Raw genomic sequence first — 27,111 nt, 5'->3', positions numbered from 1 at the left:
TTGTATACATGTGCAGACTAAAACCACAATACTAAAGATTTGGTTTCATCAGCCGTCTCCAATGTGCTCCATATTGCCAAATATGGTGAAAAGTAACCAATGGAAACAATTAGTTGTTAGCCCAACTCTACCGCCCTCTGGTGGCCACCGGTTTCCACACACACATACACACACATACACGTTGCTGCTAGGAACCGCCACTAGATAGCGCCAACGCTGTGCTGAGGGGGAGCGGCTAATTCCAAGGAGGGCGGGGTTAAAATGAGGATCCGCCCCCCCCCTCCAGCTGACTTGACAGGTGTCCGCTCCTTTTCCCTCCGAGGCGCTCCTCTTGGTGGTCGCTCACACAGCTGGGGGGTCGAGGGAAGAGTTTGAGGAGTTTGAGGAGTTTGAGGAGTCAGGTAAAGATGATCATGTCCGTTAGAAGGAGGATATGCTTCCATGAGGAGCAGCACTGGTAGCTTTAAGCTAGCATGTCCAATGTCATGTAATGCTGTTTTCTGTTTTTACTTCATTTGTGCTTCTGTTGCTTCCTCTGGTGACCGCCGACCGCCCCCCCCCCCCCACCCCCACCACCACCACCACCACCCCTGGCGGCCATGGAACGTCAAATATGGTGAGTCTTTATTCATTCACGGCAGCAACATAGACCCTAGAGGAAGACGTTAAAAGTCCAAGTCCTGGTTTCTTAGTTTGGTCCCGTAACCTCCGTGGAGCTCAACAGATCCACAGATCACGTGTCATGCTGGTAATGACTGACGTTGCAGAAGCCTACTTTACTTTCAACTGAAGTGCTGAGCATCGCTTTCTCCTCCCACACTTGAGCTGATGTTTCCTGTTTCCTGTTTCCTGATGAGCGGTTAGCATGCTGGCCACGCAGTCAGGGGATTGGGCATGTTCCCCTACGAGGGGGTACCTGGGTTTGGCTTCATTGGTGGATGCTTGTTGGTCTATATGTGCCCTGGGATTGGCTGGGCCCGCCTCTCGCCCCAAGACAGCTGGGATAGGCTCCAGCATAAGCGGAGGATAAGCGGTGTAGGAAATGGAAACTAGAAATGTGAAAGTCTCAAAGAAAGGGGGCCGGTTGTCACATGGTCCATGGACCTGGTGGGTGCCACTGGACCTGCAGGCTTTATGGGTGGGAATGATGAAGGTGAATGTACAGGCCAGTACGGGCCAGTATGGGCCAGTACGGGCCAGTACGGGCCAGTATGGGCCAGTACGGGCCAGTACAGGCCAATATGGGCCACTACGGGCCAGTACAGGCCAATATGGGCCACTACAGGCCAGACAGATAAGACCAGGGCAAAGTCTTCTTTTGGAAGAAGAGTTGCCATGAAGCCATAAATAGCCAAAGAAAAAGCAAAAGGCAAGAAGAATGAACGTGAAAGGTTCCAGGAAAGGTTTAGTTCTCTTGGACCTGAAAAGCTTCCGGAGTTGAAATGTGATGAAATCTCCTGACTATTCATCTGTGGAATTCCGGTCAATACTACGGATCCTGACGGGATACTGATACGGTCCCGATCAATCCGTCTGGCATGTGCTGCTGTGCGGCTTCGCTTCCGTCTCTCAGCCTGCGGCCTCTTGGACAGATGATGCACGGGAGGTTACGGTCCTTTGGTCCGACCTCGGCATGGTCACTCGGGAAACAGGCTCAACATGGCCGTTGGAAAACAGCATGGAATACTGTGGAATAATGTGGTGTCCAAAGTTGGCATTTTTCATGTTAAATAGAATCGAACAAGAAAACTTCAAATGAAAAATAAATCTTATTCTTATTTTTTTACTGTTTTAGTTTAGTTTCGTTTTCTTCCCACGGGCCGCACTTTGGACACCCTTGGCATGGTGCCAGGGTACCTAATGAAGTCATCAGGTTTGTTTTTCGGGTGTCATAAAGTTCCTGATGCGTTCCAAACGTGAATGCAAATGTAGGAGCCCCCCCCCCCCCCCCATCCCCCACACACGGTGAAGTGGAACACGGCCTTCGGCGGCCGTAGAGGAGATAACGCGATGACTCAATCTCGTTGAGTGGCGAGATAAGCTGGTTGGCGGAGGCGTTATCTCCCGGCAGCGGCGTGGGGCTCGGCCACACGAGGCCACGCCTCCAGGGACGGACCTTGACGGTGCTCCAGGATTTATGGTGGGAATGAGGATTAGCTGTGGATTTGGATACCTCCTCAAATGTTCTTCTGAGGGACGACCGTATGGGAACGCACGGCTCCCACGCCGTCTGTGTGATTCCTTACATGGAATACTGTATATTCCATGTACATATAGTACTTCCAAGTACTACTTACTTGTGTCTTTGTTGCCCGGGAAGACTTTAACCTGCCACCCGGGCTGCGATGGCTCCTCAGTAGCTTGCCTCACATGACGGAAAGGAGAGGGAGAGTTGGCACACACACGCATGAAGGAAATGACGGCATGAGAACCAGGTGATTCATACAGGAAGTAGTCACTTGGCCGCTTCAAGGGCTCCCTGGAGACATAATGATGGCAATTTGACCAAGTTTAGCTTATGATAATTCATCTTCTCAAATAAACTGGAAGTTTATTGTCATATTCTGACTATATTCCCATATATGATATAATATTGTAACTTTTTCCCAATGTAATTTTGTCAGGATCGAGAAAATCATTTTTCCCCTCAAGGACGTTCACGACAGAGCTCAGAGCTATTTGGCCCTCCCTAACCTTGAAAAACCTTGAAAACCGCTTCCTCCGCAGTCACGTGACGGGAGTTTGCGTCGTTAGCATAGCCATGATAAAAACGCTTTTTACGACTTTTTATGCTATGATAAGCTTTGACTTCCTGTTGACTTCCACGCCTAAATCACATTAAAGCCACGCTCTCCTGGCTGAAAAAAACAAGGGCGGCTTCAAGGTTAAACAAGGTCAAAGTTGAGCCGCGCGAGCAGGAAGAGGGAAGCGTGCGAGCGCAGCAGAAACAAAAAGCCAAGACTCAAGCGGCCACATCAGCGAAGCGAGTCCACAGGTCACATGTCGTGTGTCACGGTGCTGAGTCAGCGCTGCAGGACGCATTGATCAGCTGACACGAGGACAGGCTCTCTGCTGGTTCTTAGCCTTTGGTTCTTAGCCTCTGGTTCTTAGCCTCTGGTTCTTAGCCTTTGGTTTTTAGCCTTTGGTTCTTAGCCTTTGGTTCTCAGCCTTTGGTTCTCAGCCTCTGGTTCTTAGCCTTTGGTTCTTAGCCTTTGGTTCTTAGCCTTTGGTTCTTAGCCTCTGGTTCTTAGCCTCTGGTTCTTAGCCTCTGGTTCTTAGCCTCTGGTTCTTAGCCTTTGGTTCTTAGCCTTTGGTTCTTAGCCTTTGGTTCTTAGCCTTTGGTTCTCAGCCTTTGGTTCTTAGCCTCTGGTTCTCAGCCTTTGGTTCTTAGCCTTTGGTTCTTAGCCTTTGGTTCTTAGCCTTTGGTTCTTAGCCTTTGGTTCTTAGCCTTTGGTTCTTAGCCTTTGGTTCTTAGCCTTGTCCTATCAGCCACTCTTATCTGGTGCATCGACTTTCCAATCTAAGGAATTCTAAGCATTCCGTGTACTCGCGGGGCCGCAGCATTAGGTATACCTGCACGTGTCCGACATGTCCTTTACTAGATTGGCCAGGTGTACCTTCATGTACATACACTCCATTTAGTTCCCTCGTTTGATGGGTCAATTCTTATGACTCATTATTATTATAAAAAAGATCAAATGGTCTTTTTATTAATCATGTACATATCAGATAATTACACAATGACATATTTGAAGACAAATGTCATGAAAAGGATGGAAATATGGCTGTAGATATCAACACCATCAGTACTACGGGGGTAGTACTGGGTAGTAACGGGGGAATCCAACCGCACTGCTGAAACAGGAAACAGGAAACAAACGTCTACATTGGCAAAACGTGACGCTGACATCAGCAGAAAGCACAACGCTTGAGGAAGCAGGGAAAGATCCAAAGTCCTTGGAGCGCCAACCAGCTACAAGGAGGTCCAGTGACCACCAGTCCAGGGTGGACCCCGCCTCTCACCCTCAGTCAGCTGGGGTAGGCTCCAGCACCCCCACCCTGGTGAGGATAAGCGGCACAGGAAGTGGATGGATGGGCGATAGGTTAGCATAGCCTACATCAGGATCAGAATAATCTCCCTCATTAAAAGCTGACTGCTAATTGGCAGACCTTCCGGCTGGATTTTAAAATGTGTAGTGAAGCCTTTCTCCAAGGCTGTCCTCCATAAGGAGGGTGGCCTCGTGGAGCTGCTATGATGTCCATGAGGAAGGACGTTGTGCCTTCATGATGTCATGAACAGTAGCAACATCAAAAGCAAGCCTTTGAGATCCTCAAAGCGTCACCATTGAGGTTTGAAGTGCTGATGACTTCCTGTTTGCGATGTATGGCGTCAGTAGCTCTGAATGGTTACAATTGTGGTGCGACATAACGCGTTCTCACGCAAACGTTTTTTTAGTTGGCAGTCTAGCAGTCAGCCTCACAGCAGTGGCGTCATTAGTCATATTTCACCAACAGTGGCGTCATTAGTCATATTTCACCAACAGTGGCGTCATTAGTCATATTTCACCAACAGTGGCGTCATTAGTCATATTTCACCAACAGTGGCGTCATTAGTCATATTTCACCAACAGTGGCGTCATTAGTCATATTTCACCAACAGTGGCGTCATTAGTCATATTTCATATCATAAAACACCAGATTGTTCTAGAAAAGGGATGGATGGGTTATTAGCTCCGTAAAACGTGAAGTATTGGAATATAATGCCATGCAGTTTTATAAAACTGCAAACAATTTCAGCCACCATTGGGCATTTTTTTTATTTGTAAAAACAAATTTTCTGTAAGTGACCTGGCCATAAAAACACTACCAATACTTAGTGTAAGTGACTTAACCATAAAAACACTACCAATACTTTGTGTAAGTGACTTAACCATAAAAACACTACCAATACTTTGTGTAAGTGACTTAACCATAAAAACACTACCAATACTTAGTGTAAGTGACCCAGCCATAAAAACACTGCCTACTTGTTGGTTAAAATAGGCTTGCCAACCAGTGAAAGAGGCCAACCTTACAATAATCAACACAGTACTGCGCATGTAAACACTGTCCATAAACAGTCTTTGGTATTCCGTTTTTAGTCCGTGCCGTGAATGCACCGTGAGCACAGAAGCAGACTCGATGACGTCACTTCTCGTCTCCCGTGCTGCATTATTCCCCGTAAAAAACAGCGCCGTACTTCGGCCCATTAATTACGTGTGCTAGCGATCGTGGGGGTGTGCGCACGCACGTTTTTCCACTCGGCCGCAGAGGAGGGCGAAAGGCTGGCGGGGCGGAGAAGAGACGACGACGGCAAGCCAGACGAGCAGCGCCGCTGTCAGGAAACACACGTCCACGCACGTCCACGCACGGCGAAGGGAGCCCGCGTAAGCAGCCGGACGAGGACGTCTCCGCCCGGTAACCTTTTATCGCTTTCATCGCCTTAACCGGGCGTCACAGAAAGGGCGCTCGTCACATTCAAAGGTGCTCTTTGGAAGGCTTCGTGTCGGAGTACAGTGATGGTTTGCCTTCCACGTCGTCTTGGCGTGCTTTAAAGCTACTTTGGCGTCGTGCTAACGTTGTTTTGCTAGCATAAGCGGCTGTGTGCTTCGGGTTGAGACACGGTTGGCACTTCAAGGTGAGCTAGCTGTTTTCAACTCGAGTGACAGAAGTGCTGAAAAACATTCGTTTGTCGTACCGATTGCTTTGTAAAATGGCGCTACCGGGGTGCTTTGGAGCAAGTTGTAGGGTGGAATTTGGCTGGGACTCCAAGACGGATCGGATCGGTGGGCTGTTTCTGGGCTGCAGTGCGGTGGGCGTGGTCACGCAGAGGTGACACGGTGTGGGTCCTCTGGTCCCCTGGTCCCGCATCCTTGCATCCCCCTCTGGGCCTCTGGTCCCGCATCCTTGCATCCCGGGGGTGATGGCTGACCTGGAGTCAGCAGACAAGCGTCTTGCTTGAGATGAAGCAAAGGCAGAAAGCCAAGGCCAACATTGAGGGCCTTGCTGTGCATTCATCTGCTCCATGAATGTGTGTACAATGGCGGCGACACACAAGCACTTGTCTTTCTTTTCCATTCTCCGTGGGGCGGCTTTGCTGGAACGGGAATTCAATGGCGCCATTCAACACGTCCAGTTTCATTTCAAACCGTTCTTGCACTTTTTGTTCATAATCTAATGGGATGCAACATCCCATTCATCCGCTTCACGGAATATAAATAAGGCAAGCAAGCTGCAAATGAAATATGCTAAAATAGTTAGCTATAATAAAGTATTTTTGTTTTGTTAAAAGAGTGGGTAACAACAACACCTTTTCATCCTGCCCACTATCTTCCCCATCCAGTACATGTCCTTCAAAAGCGATGTTCCTCAGGCCTTCCTGGTAGCCTGGCTAACTTCCTCTCTGTTGCATACGCTTTTCTCTTGCATGTGTCTTCATGGTCATGGGGATAGTTTGGTTTCTGTTGGACCGTTTTGCAGTATTTCAACGTTGGTGCCAATTTGCCCTGTTGCTCATCATCCATGCAATGAAAACATTTGCATGCTTGATTAAAAAAAATGTATTTGTTTACGGTGATGTTAAACTGCCCTGTGGATCTTGAGATGGCTAAAGACGATAGCTAACAGTCTGAAGGCAGGAGCAACGCTAATGCTTTAATTCATCATCCTAACGGCACCGGAGCACATCACATAAGTTGACTGTTCCACATGTCCAAGTGGAGTAGAAAGAGGAAATGTGATCTGAATCCTACCTCTCGTGCTTACCACAGTTGCTATGCATTTGTTCACATCCTGTATTCCAAAGTACTCTAGCCTATTGTAGGAACCCAGGAAATGGGTAAGGCGATATAACCATGTAGTGTGGTGATAGTCAAGGACAACCACAATGATAAACCCGTTACACCAATGCTGCCTGACAGCGAGCACTTCTCTCTAAAAGCTCCAATTTAGTCTCATTGGATGAATGGTGGGATAGGCTAGCAAACTAACTAGCAAACGGCCAACCACTTAATTATGAATCTTGATTGGCATTCATGTATGCTCGGAAGACAAAACTCTCTGGCAGAGGTCAAAACCAGCCAGCTTTTAACATTGCACCCCTCAGCAGACATGTTTGTGCTAATCAAGGCACAGCTGATTTACTCATTAGCTAATAGCTAATCTCATAACGTGTTTTAATCCCTTCTGCTCCCTGTTAAGAAGACACAAAGAATGACTTAATAATCCTTGTTATGGACACATAGCTTAGCATAAAGGGGTATATAATGTACACAGATCTACAGTATATATTTATATATATATATATAGCTCATCAGGACACACTGTTAGCACATTTACCCACTGATGACGTAGCACCAGGACACACTGTTAGCACATTTACCCACTGATGACGTAGCACCAGGACACACCGTTAGCACATTTACCCACTGATGACGTAGCACCAGGACACACTGTTAGCACATTTACTCACAAGTGAGATTTTTTTCTGTGGTCGTTCACATCAGCAAACAAATGTCACATGTTATGAACGCAAAGCGCCTGGGAAGTGACATGCATTGGCAAAAGCAACACATCACTCATTTCTGTGTGTTTGCAGAAGTAAACATGGCTGCAGTGTGAGCGCTAGCGATGTGCGATACCACTGATTTCATTTCCAAGCTGATAACGGGTACAAAGTTGGACCGGTATCGGCCATCCCGTCTGGTTCTATGTGCAAAGTCACCTCGCGTGTTTGGTACATTTTTATTTGAAATCATAGCAGAAAGAACACAAGACATCATAGTCATTTGTTGACATATTTTACAAGGGAAAAATAGTGTTGTAATATGCCGTAATTTTAGCAGCATAAAGTGAAAGTTGCAATATGAGAAACTAGCAAAACAACTAAAGATGTCATTTTTGGAACAATAGGTTGCAGGAAAAGTCCAAATATTGTTGTTGGAATATTATGAGGGAAAATGCTGTCCTATTAGCAGTTGTTTTTAAAGATGTAATTCCAAATATTGAAGAAACAATAGTTTTTAAAAAGTTTAAAGGGTAAAGATTGTGCCATATCCTCGTGTTTACATCCAGGAAAACATTTGAGGACCGAAGGAACGGATGCCGCAGACAGGCCTCCTAAAAGCACCTTGGGGACCTGGATGTCAGTCCAAATGTCCAGACCCCGCAACACGGTTTCCCGTTACAGTAGCTGGGATGGTACGCGGCAGCTGTCCGACGCTAGCGGCCATGCGGGGAGGACCACCGCCGTGTGTATGCTTGGCATGCAGGGGGGGGGTGCAGGGTGACGTGTCAAAAAGACAGCAGCCATGTAACCTCCACAAGCCTCTGGGGGCTGGTGAATGTGAGGGGCAGGGATGGCGGGGGCGGGCCCAGCTGTGTTGCACGCCGGCTAATGGCGCTCGGCACAGATGGCCGCTCATCATCCTCTGCTTCTAGCACGCGTGTGTGCGTGTGTGCAGGACACCAAGCCGCTTTCTAATGGAGCTTTTTAAAAATGACATTGGATCCATCCCTGCAGCAGGGAGCTGGCTGTCACTCATCAGGGATGGAATATGTAACCATACACAGATGAAGCCGGACCAACTTTGGACATGAATATGGCCGGGATTGGCTTTGTTGGGATTGTTTTGGCAGTCGTCTTTTATTTGGCCAGATTAAAGATCTTTTATCAGAGCTGCCTGGCTAAGATGGCAGCATTGATTTCCGAGCAGACATTCCCAACACACATCATAAATCATTATTAAATCATATTAAATCATAAACACAAAGACAAACCATTCTTCCCCTCTTTTACCATCCTTTCTGGAAATGTTTACTGTTGTTTCACTCCGTTAGCGGTCCGTCACTGCCCCCCCCCCCCCCCCCTTTGATAACTATGCATTTCAGCATTGCATTCACGGCACACTCCTCAACAAAGCAATTGACTAAAGTGCCTTGCTAAAGCTCTGTCCGCCACTGACTTGGTGTGGTATTGAACGGGATGGCCTGCCACTCTTTATGCCAGCACAAATCCTGGCACTGAATGCATCTTTCTCTGCTGCATAATGCATGCGCCATGCGCCATGCACCATGCGCACAAGGCCGCTGTGTCTGGACTGCTGTTCGCCCTGTGAGGAGCGCTTGTCACCAGTGACTGAACGTATTCTTCCTCCTGTTCTATGGTGCTACCATGCCCCCTTCCTCCCCCATACTTCCTGTTTTGTCTGTGTGGGGGAGGAAGGCAAAGGTTAGCTTTAGTGCTGTCACGTCAGCTAACTAGCTAGCTGCTGCTTTACTGCCACACGTGCTAAAGGTGCAGCGAGGAGGATACTGGCGATTGAACCCTCATTGGTCCCACCACTGGTTTGGGTCCTGTGGGAATGGGATCATAAAGCATCATAAATGCTTGCTGGCTGTTTTTCCTAATCTACCTTTTATGGCCTGATTATGGTGCACGTTTGAAAGCAGCTTGATCAGCATGTTGGGACAACGCAAGACAACGCAAGACAACGCAAGACAACGCAAGGCAACGCAAGGCAACGCAAGGCAACGCAAGGCAACGCAAGGCAACGCAAGGCAACGCAAGGCAACGCAAGGCAACGCAAGGCAACGCAAGGCAACGCAAGGCAACGCAAGGCAACGCAAGACAACCTCGCTCCCCGGATGTCAGGGAAGCAATTCCCAAAATTGCTATAAAAGCTCCAGACTCAAAAGTTTAGTTTGATTCCCAAGCACAGACGTACTGCAGCTTTGACTTCCTGTGACATCATCACCTTCCATTTCATCCGTAGCCAAATGCCGCCCGCTAGTTTGTACGCTTCTCTGCTCACTCCGGGTAGTGTTATCTTTACAATGTTCTTTTGGGATGGGGGGCACCTCAGACCACAACGGCTCCCCTTTTGATCCAGAGGCATGTGTCCCCGACCTCCGCTGCAAGCCCAAGATCCTGCCACGACGGCATAAACAGGGCCCTATAAATAGAGGCGGGGGAGGGGGGGGCGACTGCAGAATGGCAGGCATCCACACTAGATCACCCAGTCCCTTGGCAGCAACAGCAGCCGACCTGCGATCCTGCATGCATGCCCCCCCCCCCCCCCCCCCTTATCTCCCACCCTGAGCCTGCGGGTAGCCTTGGTGCTCGGGGGCCCACCGGGGCCCCCATCTGTCATCTTTGTTTGGTAAAACATGCTGTCACATGTTTCCTCTCATCAGCCTCACTTGGACCCATGCATTCAGTGTTTCTTCCGGGGGGGGGCTGGCCTTATGGACCAATCCATTCGTCCTTTTTCTATGTTGCTTATCATCACCAGGATTGCAGGGGTATGCTGGAGCCTATCCCAGCTGACTTCACGCGACCAGCTCAGGCTGGCGACCAGTCCAGGGTGTACCCCACCCGTTTTTGAGGGGGCGTTAATAGGGTTTCCTACTACCGTGTACTAGCGTAAGCTAAGTTGGGTCACGTAGTAACCGAGACCTTAAAACTGAGCTCCACTTGTGTACTAAGCTTTATTTTGAAATCCCTGGGTGTCCAACCAAAGTGTCTCGAGCTAACGGAGCTGAAAGAAATGAGTGTGGTGGTCAGCTGACTCATGGAGTTTCCCTCTTTACCTCCTCTTCTTCTGCTCCAGCGTAATTTACCATGACAACCAAATCAGGCGCCGACTCTGAGGCCCGGCAGCAGCAGGAGGACCAGCCAGAGCAGCTTCCTCCCGCCGTGGGACACAGCACCCCGGCCAGGAAAGACCAGGTCAGCCTCCCTCTGTCCTTGGACGTCCCTTTTTCCTTCTCCATCAGTCTAATATAAAATGGAACCCAGCAGGACCGCCAGTACGTTGGCAAGTCACATGTCACGTAAGGCAGCCATAAGCGCAGACTTCACTCCCTCTCTATAACCAAACCGAGAAGGGACACGAGCACATTTGGAGAAGCACTCACGGCGCCCCGCTTTCTATTTTTAGCTTGCAGACATGTGACAGAACTGGTGGTTTTGTTTAAGACAGAAGCATCTGACACTTGGGGAAGTGGAAGTGGTCAGGGATTGGGAACGCTGCCCGGCATGCATCTGTCAGTACAATGCACGGCTTCAGGGGCTTCAGGGGCTTCAGGGGCTTCATACTTTCATGATCTTCACCTCTCAGGAGCAGCAGGAAGGAGACCAAGTGTCCCGCCAGTCGTCCACCAGTCTGTCCAGGTCTCCTTCAAAAGGAGCCAAGAAGGCGAAGATCATGCAATGTAAAGTGACACTGCTGGACGGCTCCGACTTCACCTTCGATGTGGAGGTAAGACTCGCTAGTCTCGCCGGTCTGGGAGGGTTTCAGCGCTCCAAATCCCCTGACCAGGGGTGGTCCTACAGAGGCTTTGGTGGTGTTGGCTGACACAAAGATCTGACTGGGAAAACACGCATTTGTCACTGGACATCACAACCAATACCAGTCAACCAGTTACCATATTTGGATTAGACTTTTGTCTAAATTCAGTTTGTGGACAAAATATGGACGTATATCATAATATCAAGTATATGGGAGTATGACTTTGGTCCATATGGCCCAGCCCTAATACTATAAGACATTATGGTATGTATTCCAAGAAAGGAATCCATCTCAGCTTTGTGATATAGGTGAAAAAACGTATTAGCATTAGCTTTCATCTTTGCTCTCTTTTCCCCTCTTTTTGCTCTTGTTCATTTTTCATATGCGCATGTCAACTTTATTCTCATCATATTTTTATGATTTCACGGATAATTATCGGACCAATGTTGGCATTAACTTTCATTTCGGTCATATCCCCGTGGATGTTGATACGACGTTCCTGCGCTATGGTCTCTAGTGACCCCCTTTTGTGAGTAGACTATACCTGGTGGGCTTCATGGGAGGTGGGATGTTATGCAACTGTTTTTGAAGTTCACTGATAAGTGGTGGTTGGCTCCTGCCAAAGAGAGAGTACCACTCCCTCACTGACTCCTAAGATATAGTATAAATTAGTAAAGTACATGCCACCAGATTACAATTCAGCCATAATTTAGACGGGAAATGATTGGACTTTAAATGCATTGCACATCATTTCATCCTCCTCTCGGAAACGCCATCCTACCAGCCTTTAGTGTTATTGTTATGATATCTTAGCCAGTAAGCTTGTTAATAAACTCTACTCTTTCCCATTTCAGCATTTGTACTTATTTTGTTCTACTTTGCCAACATTCCACCAAAGATGGATTGCATTTGAGAAGTCTCCATGTGGGTGTCAGGGCCTTTGGGGTCAGGTGTTGAGGGCCGCTGTCACAGCAAGGCCTCGCTAGTCTGTCAAGTCTCGGCTAATCCCCTCCGACACGTCCCGCCAGGGTTGGTCCTCCCCGTCCTCCCGGCGGCTCTTAGGATGAGCTCATAACAACACCGCTGTTAGCAAGCGCTAACGATGATCTCGGATGAACGACGGCGTGCCTGCCGGTCAACTTGATGTTGGTCATGCTCTGTCCTCCAGAAACGGGTCAAGAGCCACGTTCTCTTCGACAAAGTGTGCGATCACCTCAACCTGCTGGAGAAGGACTACTTTGGCATCACGTACAGAGATGTGGAGAATCAGAAGGTAGCTTTCCAAAGCGTTGCAGGTGGATTTCTGCACATGAGTCATGTCCATATGGTTGCTTCTATCTTTGGTAGAACTGGCTGGACCCTTCCAAGGACCTCAAAAAGCAGATCAGGAGTAAGTATCTCTAATTAATGACGGCTCATTCTACGATCATTTACATTGAAATCCAACCTGTCTTGCTGTTTCTCAGCTTTGCCCTGGAATTTTGCCTTCAATGTGAAGTTTTACCCCCCCGACCCCTCACAGCTGACAGAAGACATCACCAGGTGGGCTCTTTCTTTCATCCAATGAGGAAGCAGGTGGTGAAGATGGTAGATCATCCACCCCCTCAGGTACTACCTGTGCCTGCAATTGAGAGACGACGTGGTTTCGGGCCGCCTGCCTTGTTCCTTCGCCACACACACTGTCCTGGGCTCGTACACGGTGCAGTCGGAACTGGGTGACTACGACCCAGAGGAGCTGGCCAGCGACTACATCAGCGAGCTGCGCTTCGCACCCAACCAGACCAAAGAGCTGGAGGAGAAGGTCATGGAGCTCCACAAGACCTACAAGTCAGTGAAAGCTCCACAGGTGTTCTTCTGGTGTATATTTAGTAAGTGGTAGTATTTAGTTGTGGTAGTGGGGAAAGATATCCCATGGTTGGACTTCCGTTATTCCATTTATTGTACAGGGGAAAAACATGGAAACCTGACCTTATTCTCATGCCTTTCATTTCCTCCATTGACTGTCAAGGGACCTCAACACACACAAGGCAACAACATTTCCTGCCTTCAAGATAACAGCACATCCTGTGGGGCTACAAAATAAGGGCATCACAAAAAAAGTTCAAAATCCCAGCACAAATTGTTCTGTAATCATGACAAATGATTAAAATGATTAATCCTACCCTAAAAGTATTTAGCACACCCATTTAGTCCAATTTGATCTTTTATCGATAGACTTTTATTCAATTCCAGAAATTCATCTTTGGAGCAAAAGCAGATTTTTTTTCATTGAAAAAAATGAATATTCATAGAAATAGAACATTATAATAGAAATAATAATATTCATAGATTGGAGCTTAAAAGGTATGTAGGATATAAAATCACCTTGTGTCTTTTATGTGAACATACTGAATGATGTTTGTTTCTGTCGATTGATTGATTGATTGATTGTTCCGTTTGTGGTCCAATCAGGGGGATGACGCCAGCAGAAGCTGAAATCCATTTCCTGGAGAATGCCAAGAAGCTGTCCATGTACGGCGTTGATCTTCACCATGCCAAGGTAACAGTCCAGCATACGGTTTGCCGGCAGTGGTCACGTGACACAGTACAAGTCTAGCTGGTGGTGCGTTCACAAACATACCTATTCAGGGTAAATACATGTTTCCTACTAGAAAGCTTTACTGAGTGGTACTTCCTGGAACTCAGCGGTCAAGCAGATAAATGTTTATGAAAGGTCACTTGTGATGCGTGTACATGCCTTTCCATCCATCCATCCATTTTTCTCCGCTTATCCGGGTCCGGGTCGCGGGGGCAGCAGTCTCAGTGACGCCGGCCACGGCTCTATGGCTACGATGCCACGCCTCATTGCCGCCATGCTCCACTTCGGCTGCTGCCCATCAGTCGACATGTGAATCCGAGAGGATATTGCGTTGGCAGATTAGAGATTCATCAGGATGAGAACCGGGAATACTTTTGGAGTGTCTGATGATCCTGTTGATGTAAGATAAGGAATAATGCAGCACGTCAGACCAGCTTCCCTCTTTTGTCTCCTCTCTCACTAAATGCAAAGTTGGTAGGCTTGGCTCATGCCGAGGCACAGGTAAGCGGCTGCCGTGTGTGTGTGTGTGTGTGTGTGTGTGTGTGTGTGTGTGTGTGAGAGAGAATGTGCATGGTCGCTGCACACTCCAACATCCCACTTCCTTAAGAGCGGTATAGTTCCCGCTTTGGATGGGCTCTTCCCTCGCAGATTGCTTTCAACTGATGTGTTGTTTTGGTGACGAGCTTGATGTCATCCAGACTTAACGTCTCGCTTCCAAGCCCCTGGCATACGTAGGTAGAAGGAACCTCGCCACGCCACCTGCCGCTTCAGCCTGATAGCTTCTGGTGTCCTAGTCTGAGGTTTGCCTTGTCATTCTGTGCCTGTGTCGTCCTCAGGACTCTGAGGGTGTGGAGATCATGCTGGGGGTGTGCGCCAGTGGCCTCCTCATCTACAGGGACAGGCTGCGCATCAACAGGTTCGCCTGGCCCAAAATCCTCAAGATCTCCTACAAGAGGAACAACTTCTACATCAAAATCCGGCCTGGCGAGGTAAGCAACCGATGATACATTATCCAAAAGTGTGGCCCCTTTTCAAGTGACTCTAACGCCACTTTTTTGGGGTGGCGGCTTCAAGTTTGAGCAGTTTGAAAGCACCATCGGCTTCAAGCTTCCGAACCACCGTGCAGCCAAGCGGCTGTGGAAGGTTTGTGTGGAGCACCACACCTTCTTCAGGTAAGACTAAAGAAGCAGCTTTGAACCCGCTCGTTCCTTCTGGAATTCTTGGCTTTGACCGTGTATGGTGGAAGTGGAACTGTGAACTTTTGGACTTGATCTCCTGAAATGAATGAACATTTGAAAGTTGCACCACAAGCCGCTTTGCATGCCAAGTACGGTACATACGTGGGAAGCTGAGAACGCTGGAATCCAAGAACACGTGCATGCTCTTTGTGGCAGGCTGGTGTCCCCCGAGGCGCCCCCGAAGAAGTTCCTCACCATGGGCTCCAAGTTCCGCTACAGCGGCAGGACGCAGGCTCAGACCCGCCGTGCCAGCTCACAGATCATTCGACCCGCCCCCTTCTTCGAACGGTCGGCCAGTAAACGCTACACCATGTCCCGCAGCTTGGACGGAGGTGAGGAGGACCTTGGCTCAAGTGCTGTTGCTTTGGTTTTGCTCCATTCCCCTTTTCTCCACTTATCCGGATCCGGGTCGCAGGGGTCTCATCCCAGAAGCTTCGCACTCGGATGCAAACCGTCCCAGTGAACGCTGAAGTCTGATGGTTTTTGTTCCAGTTCAAGCATTCAATCCCATTGTAGCCACAGCCAGCCAGTTTAAACCAGAACAGGAACCAAGGAACCCGCAGGGCTGTTAAGGTGTCCCTAAACGTACGCTGACTCCCGTCCGACTTTTCCCGGCATCTTCCAGCACCCATCACGGAGAACCATGAGACCCTGATGAAGGACAGCGACGGGGCGGCCAGGGGAGACATCATCACCACCATCACCACAGAGAAGAAGGCGGAGGAGGAGAAGGCGGAGCAGGAGGATGCACGCGGGGACGCCGCCGCCACGACACCACTCAGACAGGAAGTCAAGGTAAGCTTTTCCCAGGTGATTTTTCTTTGAGCGTAGCAGCCAATAGGATTTAGGAGTGGCTGGATGACGTACGCTATCTGACGCTTTTAGCACTTTTCATCTTTTGTGTGCTTTACTAATTTGCTTCCTCCCACCCCTCCCGCCCCTCCTTCCTTCTAACCACATGACTTTACTCACGTGTGCTCATGCGTGTTGGGCGTCATCCCATGTTTCCCACCACCACAAACACCCCCCCCCCCATCAGCACTCGCCCTGTGTGTTCACCAGCACCCCCCTCAGCTCTGAGCTCTCACTCCCTTCATCCCCCCTGCTGTCCACTCAAGTACGGCGGCGCCGCAGGGAGAGCACGCGCAAACGGGCCTCATCGGTGAGCCCGGTCAAGAACAATGGCGGCCGCCGCCGCCAGCAGGCACGCTCGGAGCGCAAGGAGGCCCTGCTGGAGGAGCGGGCGCTGCTGCTGTCGGCCCGCAAGCGGCGGCTCGAGCAGGGCAAGGCGCGCAGCGGCACGCTTTTCTCCTTCTCGCTGCACCTGCCCGACTTGGCGGCCATCTTGGACGAGGACGGCTACATCAGCTTCCCCGATCTGTCCGAGATGCGCTTCCTCCCGGAGTGCGCGCACAACTTCCTGCCCATCAAGTCTCCTTCGCTCATCCCCTGCTTTCTCTTCATCTTCTTCTTCTTGCTGTCCACCTCCTTCTCCGTCCCCTACGCCCTCACCCTCTCCTTCCCCCTGGCGCTGTGCCTCTGCTACCTGGAGCCCAAGGCAGCCTCCCTGACCGCCTGCATAGCCCAGGGCTACCATGACCATGACAGTTCAGAGGAAGATGAGGTGTGTGTGGGTGTGGGTGTCGGACTCTGTGTTCCCGTAGCCGCCTCTCTGACCTTGAGCCCTTACGCTGCCCTCCATCCAGCTCTGCCGGGTCGCCTGGCGACTGTCTGGTCCCGGCGTCCGTCCACTTTCAAACCTTGTGCTCTTCATCACGTTGTGGCCGCATCCGCAGTCTCACTAGTTGATGTTGGACCGCCTTGTACCGACCCGCCTTGTACCGACCCGCCTTGTACCGACCCGCCTTGTACCGACCCGCCTTCGTGGGACGGTTAAATACACTTGGCTATTTGTGTGCTGCAGTGGAACGCCCAACGTCAGCACAGTCCCTCCATGGCTGGCAGTTATTATTATTATTATTATTATTATTATTATTGGTGGTGGTGGTGTTGTTATGAGTAGCGGTACTAGTAGTACCATCATCTTGGTAAATTGGCTCAAAGTAAATCGTTTATTTAGTTTTATTATAGCTTCTTTTTACACTTGCATAATATTCCATAATAGACTTTGGAGGTTCCATTGCACCTCTTAAACTGATTTCTCTAAAACGCTGCAGTTTCCAACTCCAGTTTAAAGTCGGCAAGCCAGTAGAGGTCGCCATATTTTGCCAAAGTGCATTTCAAAGAGCTTTGTGTCTCACCTGTCTCGGCATCATTGTTGTCATCTATGCCTCCATCGTGTCCAGACTGCATGACAACACGTGCATTTACTGCAGCGCTCTGCATTGCAAGGCCTCCACCAGCGCATTAGAATGCATTAGAATGCATTAGAATGCATTAGAATGCATTAGAATGCAACACAACACAATCCCTGTAGGTCCATCCAAATGAAGCAACCCTTGGATGGATCTGGCATCACCTGGATGATGTAATGCAGAGCCGCGTCACCATCTCGCCCCTCCGGTGTCAAATGTGCATGGAGAGGGGGGGGGGGCCTGAAAGTCAGGTTTCATATTTTTAAAGATGCAAAGACCCCAAAATGAACTGACTGATGGTTGTCAACTTCCTCTGAGTCTGTCTCACTTGCAGTATTTTCATTTGCTCTTTTTTGGTTTTGTCATCTTAACGCCATTTTGTGTTGCCAAACCTCGTGCGGCCGCCTCGTCCTGAACAGGGCTGTCCAACCTTTGTGTATCAACACGCTAAAACACAACATGTTTGCTAGTTCTTGGTACAGGAGGCCCTTGGCCGACAGACGTTCCGTTGCTATGACTACCATGTTTGGGTCGTCCCTCACACCGCAGACAACCCATGAAGGACAGGAGATCCAGTCATGGAAAGATGGACTACACCGCTTGGTTGGGTTCTTCCACGTTCAGAGATCTTTATCCTTGAGGGAGTCTTTGGGAGCATTGGACCCTTCCTCTCGCTTTCCTGAAGTCTTCGTAGCGACGCTTTCTGTACGGTGTCACTCCTTTGGTAGTGTGTACGTACAGTACCTATGAAATACCAATACACGGAACGTCGGAACACAAGGTCCGCCTGTATCCATGGAATTTCCTGGAGCATTCAACGTGTTCATTTCTTCCTCAAACCTTATTGTCGTGTTTCGATGTAGGCCCTGTTTGATTTTAGTACATATGTCTCGGCCCATTCCAAAAAATAAGTTGCAAGCTGCATATGGCCCCGGGCCGTACTTTGGACAGCCCTGGTCTCGACAGTGATGACGACAACCTCCCGTGCGTTCCCATTTGCGTTCCCATTTGCGTTCCCATTTGCGTTCCCATTTGCGTTCCCATTTGCGTTCCCATTTCCTTTCCATCTGTGCTAATGACGACTGAAGTATTGGTGTGTGTTTTTCCAATCTGGGCTTTATTTCTTTATCTCCTTGCTGCTGGAATGTTTCCGTCGGCTTTGACAAATCAGACCGACAGCGAACAGACTGACTTCGCCCTGGACGGAGATATGACGGCCACGGAGGTTTGTATGTGGGGGCGTGGTTCGGCCATCTGCTGGGTTTGGGCTGGCGACACGTGAAGAATCTTGACATACTTCAATTTGTACTTCTCTACCTCCTCCACATATCACTCTTTTCACCTCCTCCTCACCTCCCCGTGCTCCTCACTGGCCGTCAGTCGGATGCAGATGAGGACTCTGAGGTGCGCACCCAGGTACGATGCCTGCCTTGATGACTTCCTGCTTGCTGCCATCTCACCCTTCAGAGACGACATCGTTGCCCCATTTCATTTGGCATTTTACATTTTACTACTTCTTGTGTTCTTGTTGGGGGGGGGGGGACTTCCACCCATTTCTGCTCCTCTGGTTTGCTCTGCATGATATCAGAGAAGCTCCAAATCCTGTTTGTTTCCTCCTCTGCAGTCTGGTGTCCTTAGGCGAGTAAAAGAGGAAGCGGTATTTGTCAAGCACGGTAATCTGATGTTGGAGGTTGGTCCGAATCTGATATTCTAATCCATCCTAATCTTACTGACATGGCGCTGTGCTGTCTTGGCGTCGTGTGCGAGTACGAGCATCTCACTGTCTCACTGCAAGCCATCAGACCTTAGGAATCAAACTAACACAAACAGGATTTCCTGGAGTGGCGTGTCTCCGTACAGGAGAACCATTGCAGTCCAGCGGAACCTCTACGCGTCTACCTCGACAAGCGACAGTAATAATAGTGTTGCTACTATATGAGCCCTGCAATTGGCCGCCCACCATTCCAGGGTGTACCCCGCCTCCCCCCCAAAGAAAGACCAAATGAATGTAGAGGTTCCACTGTGATTGCTACACTTGCATCCAAACATTTGGACTTTGGTTGCATTTTTCCATTGCATCCGTTGCATTTTTGTATGTTTGGCAATATTGAGTTTGCATATTCCATATTCCCGCGGCCTCACCTACCTCTAATCGTGGCTCACCGGGCCGCTGTAGGACATGGAGCCCCCTCCGGAGATGGTCAAGCACCAGGCCAACATCAGCGAGCTCAAGCGCTCCTTCCTGGAGATGGACGCTGCTGCTCCCGGCCTTACGGAATGGGACAGGAGACTTTCCTCGTCCCCGGCTCGCGAAGCGCCCATGATCGAACCTCTGGACCTGCAGGACGTAAGCGCACGTTGTTGTGGAAACTTCTATCCTAAGTAGGTCAGATGACATGGAGGGTGTCTGGCTTCCTGACTGAAACCCCTCAGAAGAACTTCCTTTCATGCTGGGGTGCCGACACATGTCAGGAACCCCTACTGGTCCTAATTGGGGGACGCCTGGAGACCTGGTCAGCGATGCTACAGTTGACCTGCTGCCTGAGACGTACTTGTACACAACACCGACCCATGTCTGGTGTTCTGGTGCTTCATAGCGTTTCCCTCCAACTCATGTCATGTAGTAGTAGTGTGTAGTAGTAGTGTGTAGTAGTAGTGTGTAGTAGTAGTGTGTAGTAGTAGTGTGTAGTAGTGTAGTGGGCTGTTCGGCCCCTTCGGCCCCTTGACGGCTGGGTGGGCTTGGCAAAGTAACCAAGGTAGTACTTCTGTGGTAGTGGTATTTTCAGGAGAATAAAGGATCATTTTCACACCAAAGTCAACCGATGCTATGAAGGCCCCAATGTGGAGCCTACCAAGAGTTAGGACGATATGACATCAGCTGTGTCCGTGCAGCGGGATCTCACCAAGGAATGGTCACATGGTACTGGACATTCCATCTGTGATGTTCAAGTGTGCAAATGAAGCCAAGCGTGGACGCCTTGAAGGCTTTGCTCCACCAGACTTTATTCACCACAACTTTGGCGGGAATATCTGCATCCTCTTTCAAAGTCTTCGTCTTATCTCACATTTTTGTTTTGGTTCTGCAGAATGAAGACGGGGTCCTTGCTGGAACTGCGAGAAAGGAGGAACCCAAAGCCACGGAGGTGAACCATTCTCCCCATTTTCTAATGTTTGTGCTCGGAGTGGTGCCATGTAGCCTGGCAGCGTGGTCTTTGTCTCCAAACGTGACTTTCCTTCTCCAGCTCGGCAGCTGCATGCTTATGTCGTAACACCTGGTGTCTTTCACCTTATTAACGTGAAGAACCTACTTTCCAATAAGCCAAGTGTCTCCCCAGGCGGCAGGAGATCTGCTGATTTGCGGCACAGATAGTGAAGCCGCCCCCGAGCCACGGGGGATTAGCCCGCCCACTGCTGTGGACGGGGGCCTTTTCCAGGACGGGATGGCCGGGCAGGCTGAGGAGAAAAGCCCAGATTCCCAGGAGGAGTTGTCCGAGAAATCTCTGGCCAAGGTGAGCCCAGGATCCGTCAGGGAGGAGGTGTCCCAGGCCATCATAGACAAGCGAGGCATGCTCATCATCCTGAAGGAGGCTGAAGACAAAGAACATCTCCAGACGGTCATCCAAGCCAGAAGTCCCTCCGTCAAGAAGATGGAGACGCTGATGGAAGACATGTCTCACATTAAAGCCGTGGGCTCACCCAAGAAGGCCATGGCCTCCTGGGTGTCGGAGGTGCTGAAGGCGGAGGAGTCTGAGGTCTTCAGCGTGTTGACGGAGGAGATGAAGACTTTTGAGGAGTCTGGCCAGAAAGCGGACGCCGTCCAAGAGCAGTCAGAGACGGACGTGGCTCACATTCCACTCCCAGAGACGACAGCCTTGGCTGTGGTAACTGTATGAAAACTATAAGCAGCTCCATGCCCCCCACCACCACCCCCACACCCCCACTATGGGCGCCACACACTGGAGGTCAAGCCCTCCATTCATCTTCAGGGGAACCTGCGTGACGGGCCGCCATTGCCAGTCACCGTCCGACCATTCAGTTTAGTGTCCATCATGGAACACTAAGATCCCAGAAAGTTCTATCATGGACCAATGAGGATCAGCAGGAGTTTGACTGATGGACCAATGAGCAGGCAGGATGCTAATCAGTACAAACTCCTGCCATGGAGGGCCCCCACACTCCAGGTTTTCTTTCCAGACGCTCACTAAAGCAGCTGACTTGGATGAGGAACCCTCCTTTGGTTTGGGAAGGAGCTCCTCAATGAAACCTCCTGCTGGAGAACCTGTTTGGGAAGAAAAGCTGCAGTGCTTGGGCCCTCTGTGGACACCATTTAAGTAAGGTATCTTCATCACCAAGACCACCAGCCGCGTTTCCTTCTGAGCTACTTTGACACCCCAGATTTCCCGCCACATGACAGCCAATCACGCGTTGCCTCCCGTGTGCAGGGTTTCCTCTGCGTCGGCGTTGAGCTTCGCCCATCGTGGTCGTTAGTCGTCTCCCGTGTGTGGCGCTCACCATCCTCCTTCCAGCAGCAGCCTTATGGTGGTCTAAGACTAATCCTGGTCCTAATAACAGCCACATCCGCCATTGTGCATGGCTAACAGTCCCAAACACGCCCAGCGTCTGCCCTCGCCGGCTTGTCTCGCTTGGCTGACGGCGGCCTCCAACAAGCGGGCGGTGGGACTGAGTGGGACGCTTCCTTGTTGTCTTTGGACTCCGGAGAAGCAGCGACTCGATGGCGCCACCCGCCCCGCCCCCATTGCTGCGGCTTTCTCCAGCTCCCCCCCTCCCCTAATACTCATTGTATGGACTTGTTGATTGATTGATTGACGCGTCATAACAACGGTATTCCATACAATGGAAAGCAGCGCTCCCGTCCTCGCTCCTTTTGGCCTGTTGACTCCTTTGTCCTTTCTCACTGTCCTCTCTCTCTTCCTTATCCTACATCCTACATCCTTACAGGCAACCCTTGGACGCCTTTCTTCCTCCTCGTGCCAAAAGGTGACCACACTTCTCAGGTCACACGCTCACTTGTCATGTTTGGTCGCCGTGATCGTGGACTTAAACTCCATCTTGATATCTGCAGGTGGTGCGTGGAACTGCACCCGCACCTGCTTGTAAACGTACCATTCATTCATTTTCTACCGCGTAGCCTCACTAGGGTCACAGGGATGCTGGAGCCTATCCCAGCACCAGTCCAGGGTGGACCCCTTTTGCAGACAATTAAACTAAACTAAAGTAAATTACTCATTGATACTTTATAAAATTACAAACAGGATCATTTTCTGAGTTGTGCCAGTAAATAGCAGATGTCAAATGCCTGTCAGTCAAAAGTGTCAAACTAGTGCTTTTTTCTCACATGTTTTTATTGTCAAGGTCCAGCATTGTGACCCTTGTCAAAGTGTTACTGGGATGCAAACCACCTCATGTTGTCACCACTCTTGTCCATCACAGGTACCAGCTGGTCCAGACCAGAAGGCGGTCTTTACCACGGAGACCGACGCGGTGAGTGTCCATGACCGAGTGCAGCGGATGGGAAGCTGTGTGCCGCGCTTTTCTGCTTGCTGACTGGGAGGCTGAACACCATTGGTTTTTAGTCCATACATAGGTTTTTTGTTGGGGGGGGGTAGTGCCGCTTGTATTGTGTATTAAGTGCCACTTACATACAGTCTAGTGCCGCTTACATAGGGTCAAGTTCCAGATGAAACCATGCAGGACTGAGCCCTAAACTGTTTCCCTGCTGTCAGCAGCACCATGACCAGGATGTGATCGGCCTGAAGGAGACCCCTGTGATCCACACGGAGACCAAGACCATCACCTACGAATCTGGAGCGGTACGTGCTAATGCTATGTATGATGCTAAGGTGTATTGTTTATCTGTGATCTATCACTCCACAATGTCTCTGACCTGCTCCTGGAACCTAGTATGGACTACTAAGGCTGTCAAAGTTAACGCCTCAGAGGAAGCGGCCATGTTTTGGATGCGTGATGAACGTGTTTGGCCCTCGGCCCCCACTCGTACACCTTGACTATTGCCCCTCCCTTGACTGGGACGGAAGGTTCGTTAGCAATAGCGCACCATTGAACATGCTACTTGTCAACAGGGCGACATGAACGGCGACGCCGACCCGGGCGTGCTGCTGAGTGCCCAGACCATCACCTCTGAGACCACCAGCACCACCACCACCACACACATCACAAAGGTGAGAGTTCAAGCTCAACAAGAACGACGTGCCGCCGTTGCTAGAAATATTTCATCACGATTAATCATGTTTTGTCCATAGTTAACTCATTGCAGGTAGAAATACATTTTATGGATAATAAGTAGGGCAAATTGTCTTTGTGGTAAAGGATGGGATGTGCGACTACAAGGATAATGACATCCCATTATCCTTGTAGATAATTGATAATCACATTGTATGTAAAGGATATCAATTTGGGAACTTGTTATTGAAAACAATACGGTCAGCAAGCATCTCTATTGTTAGCATATTTGCTCTTAAACCCGCCCACAAACTTATGAGCGAGTGAGACCTCTCACTCTGACACAAACATTCATTCATTCAATCATTTTTTACCGCTTCACCCCCCCAGAAATGGTTGTAGTACCTTAAGGTCACAAAAGACCCCACAGCACTCCACCATAAGACCCTGGCAAAGACAGAGTTCCAAGACCACACCCCCTGCCGACCAAAAAAGGATATGAAAGCTCATCTCGGTTTGCCAGGAAACATCTTGATGATCCCAGAGACATTTTGCCATTTGAGAAAAATACGGCGGTGGTAGTGTGATGGTCTGGAGCTCTTTGTGTTTAATATGTGGCTCGGCTCAATAACGGTTGGGAAGCGCTTCCTTACGCAACCCCAGAATCAGCTGTTGGTTTGTCATCTTCCAGACCGTGAAAGGGGGGATCTCAGAGACCAGAATTGAGAAACGGATCGTCATCACAGGAGACTCCGACATCGACCACGATGAGGTACGTTTCAGCTGTTGGACCTGATGATGATGCTGGAGAGGAAGAGTCCCAGCATGCGGGCTCTCCACACGTCCAACGTGGTACAAATGTGAACAGTCCTGACATTCCTGCTGGATTACTGATTTAAATGCCGCATGCCACCCCCACCTGTTCTCTGTCCCCCCCCCCCGGTGACCCAATTGTGGCACTGCATTGTGTACGTAGGCTCTGGCTCAGGCCATAAAGGAGGCTAAAGACCAGCATCCTGACATGTCAGTGACCAAAGTAGTGGTACATAAAGAGACAGAGATCACGCCTGAGGAGGGGGAGGACTGACCCAGGTAAGCCAGTCCGGTCCGGTCCTGCTCCCGCTTCTCCTCCAGCCCGGCTCTCTGGCATGACGCTTTCCCATCAGCCCCCGGTCGCCCTGTTTCTGTAGCCACCGCGTGGTCCACGCACGCACGTGTTGGATGTTCTCCTCAAACCTTCACACTAACCCTTCATCATCCTCATGCAACCTGCTTGCCTGCCGGACACGGAGCTCTCCTGCTTGCTTCTCAATGCAACACGGTGTCTGTTGGTCTAGCGTTGGTCTACCTGGCGTTGGTCTACCTACTGTTGGTCTACCTACTGTTGGTCTACCTACTGTTGGTCTACCTACTGTTGGTCTACCTACTGTTGGTCTACCTGCCGTTGGTCTACCTAGCCTTGGTCTACCTGCCGTTGGTCTACCTAGCCTTGGTCTACCTAGCCTTGGTCTGCCTGGCGTTGGTCTACCTGGCGTTGGTCTACCTGGCGTTGGTCTACCTGCCGTTGGTCTACCTGGCGTTGGTCTACCTGCCGTTGGTCTACCTAGCGTTGGTCTACCTAGCCTTGGTCTACCTGCCGTTGGTCTACCTAGCCTTGGTCTACCTGCCGTTGGTCTACCTAGCCTTGGTCTACCTGCCGTTGGTCTACCTAGCCTTGGTCTACCTAGCCTTGGTCTGCCTAGCGTTGGTCTGCCTAGCGTTGGTCTGCCTGGCGTTGGTCTACCTGGCGTTGGTCTACCTGCCGTTGGTCTACCTGGCGTTGGTCTACCTACTGTTGGTCTACCTGCCGTTGGTCTCCACCCTTAGCTGACTTTGTGTCCGTACGAAAAGATGAAATTCCTGCTGAAACCTGTTGATCCCTACGGAAACCTAATCAGGGGCTGGCGTGACCCGGTGGCTGCCATGGAAACGTCTTTTATGCTACTGGTCTCCCTGGAGGAAACCAGTGCTACGTGCCGCTGCATCCCATCATAACTCCTGGCAGGCGGGACACGTCGTCTTTATGTCCTGACTGACATTTTAGAAAGATGCTAATCCCTCACATCTTGGCTTTCAATGTAATTTCAACTTGGCTTTTAATTTAGGGGGGTGGGGGGGTTGTTTCTAAACGTTAAGTGGATAATGATTCGGAGTGCATGAAAAACTGAGACAGAACAACAGCGCCGATAACAGAATAAAAGAGGAGCAGCAGGGGGCGCCCCGCCCATTCAGCATGGGACTCGAACCCCCATCTACATTGCACACTATACTCTCATTTCATACATGTTGCAGCGCTTGGCGTGTGCTGGAAAGGAACGCATCCCAGTGGGAATGATGGGGCTGGTGGATTTGGGAGGTTTCCCTGGACCGGATGCGGGTTGTGCTCGGCCCTGATCAGACCTGGTGTGGTCTTACCTGCCAGGGAATTCTGGCCCAACAGCGCTCCGTGCCGCATTGAATCCCTGAAAAGGAGCTTCATGGACGTTTGAGATGGTCGCCCACACCAGGTGTGAACAGCGCGGTGTGGGTTTCCCCCTGTCCCTGTGTCCCCGGGTCCCCCTGTCCCCGGGTCCCCATGTCCCCTTTGGAGACAGCAGCACTGACCGACACTGACTTCCTGTTTCCTCTGCTCTTCCAGAACTGATGGCTGCATCCAACAATCCCACCGTTGATCCAGGAATAGAAAGCCGCCCCTTTTCCTCCTCCAAATGTTGCAGCTTGCCCCCTGGTGGCGACCATCCGACCTGCAAAAATACAGACCACTGCATGACGCCACAGCCGCCGGGCGTTAATATTCATATTCCATACCTCCTGTTTAAAAAGCGATGACGAATAAGCAGCAAGGTGGATCGGCGCCTTAAGACATGAATGCATTTCCACGGTTCGATTCCATCTTCTTATCGATGGCGTCCAGCTGCAGGCTCAATTCTTCCGTCAGCAATATTCCGCCTTCCGTGCTCCAACAGTCCGATGTTGCCTAGCAGGTTTGCTCAGCGAAAAGGGGCTTTTGTTTCACCATTTGTGTTGTCATGGAAACCATGACGTCTCAGACCAGACCAGGCTTGACGGAAAGGAAGGAAGATGCTAGCGTACCCGCGCCAGGCTGTCAGGGTCCCGCCAGCGTGAGGCCTCAACCTCATGCGACTCCGCCTCCACCTGCCGTTAAGCCAACGCCGTGCGCCTCCTCGCTTCTCAGAGCACCAAAGTATCGTCTCTTCACGTTTCCTTCTCCTGATTGGTCAGATGACAACATGGCCGACGTCGGTGTCTTTCTTTTCAATCGCTTGCCGATGAATTAAAAGTTGATTTCACAACTGAAACGTGATATCATTTCTTTCTTTTTATATTCTTGGGACACTCATTACTGACTCCTACTCAGACCTTTCTGGGGGGCCTGGTCTTCAACTTGT

At 50.1% G+C, this 27,111-nt stretch overlaps 1 protein-coding gene across 18 annotated transcripts; it reads left to right on the top strand.

Moving 5' to 3' along the window:
- The first annotated feature begins 258 nt into the window (after positions 1-258).
- epb41l3b (erythrocyte membrane protein band 4.1-like 3b) lies at positions 259-27,058 on the top strand. 18 transcript variants are annotated; one of them, XM_058061555.1, is made up of 27 exons: positions 259-401; positions 10,677-10,768; positions 11,160-11,300; positions 12,499-12,603; positions 12,678-12,720; positions 12,797-12,872; positions 12,939-13,157; positions 13,782-13,869; positions 14,380-14,409; positions 14,745-14,897; positions 14,983-15,080; positions 15,303-15,478; positions 15,772-15,941; positions 16,186-16,770; positions 18,633-18,686; positions 18,842-18,877; positions 19,086-19,151; positions 19,638-19,808; positions 20,548-20,604; positions 20,797-21,348; positions 22,421-22,459; positions 22,913-22,963; positions 23,209-23,292; positions 23,563-23,661; positions 24,354-24,434; positions 24,639-24,754; positions 26,340-27,058. In XM_058061555.1, exons 3-26 carry the CDS (start codon positions 11,247-11,249, stop codon positions 24,747-24,749), a joined length of 3,198 nt encoding a protein of 1,065 aa, XP_057917538.1. In that variant the 5' UTR covers positions 259-401; positions 10,677-10,768; positions 11,160-11,246; the 3' UTR covers positions 24,750-24,754; positions 26,340-27,058. The 18 variants fall into 18 exon arrangements, with proteins under 18 accessions (XP_057917538.1, XP_057917531.1, XP_057917529.1 ...); XM_058061548.1 differs by lacking the exon at positions 259-401 and adding an exon at positions 5,184-5,457 and having other exon boundaries at positions 10,650-10,768; positions 20,797-21,342; positions 26,340-27,054; XM_058061546.1 differs by lacking the exon at positions 259-401 and adding an exon at positions 5,184-5,457 and having other exon boundaries at positions 10,650-10,768; positions 26,340-27,054.
- The last annotated feature ends 53 nt before the right edge of the window (positions 27,059-27,111 follow it).

Source organism: Doryrhamphus excisus, chromosome 22 (assembly GCF_030265055.1).
Source record: "Doryrhamphus excisus isolate RoL2022-K1 chromosome 22, RoL_Dexc_1.0, whole genome shotgun sequence".
Lineage (NCBI taxonomy): Eukaryota > Metazoa > Chordata > Actinopteri > Syngnathiformes > Syngnathidae > Doryrhamphus > Doryrhamphus excisus.
Note: the sequence above shows the minus strand (reverse complement) of the source record. Positions and strands in the feature narration are given on the sequence as shown.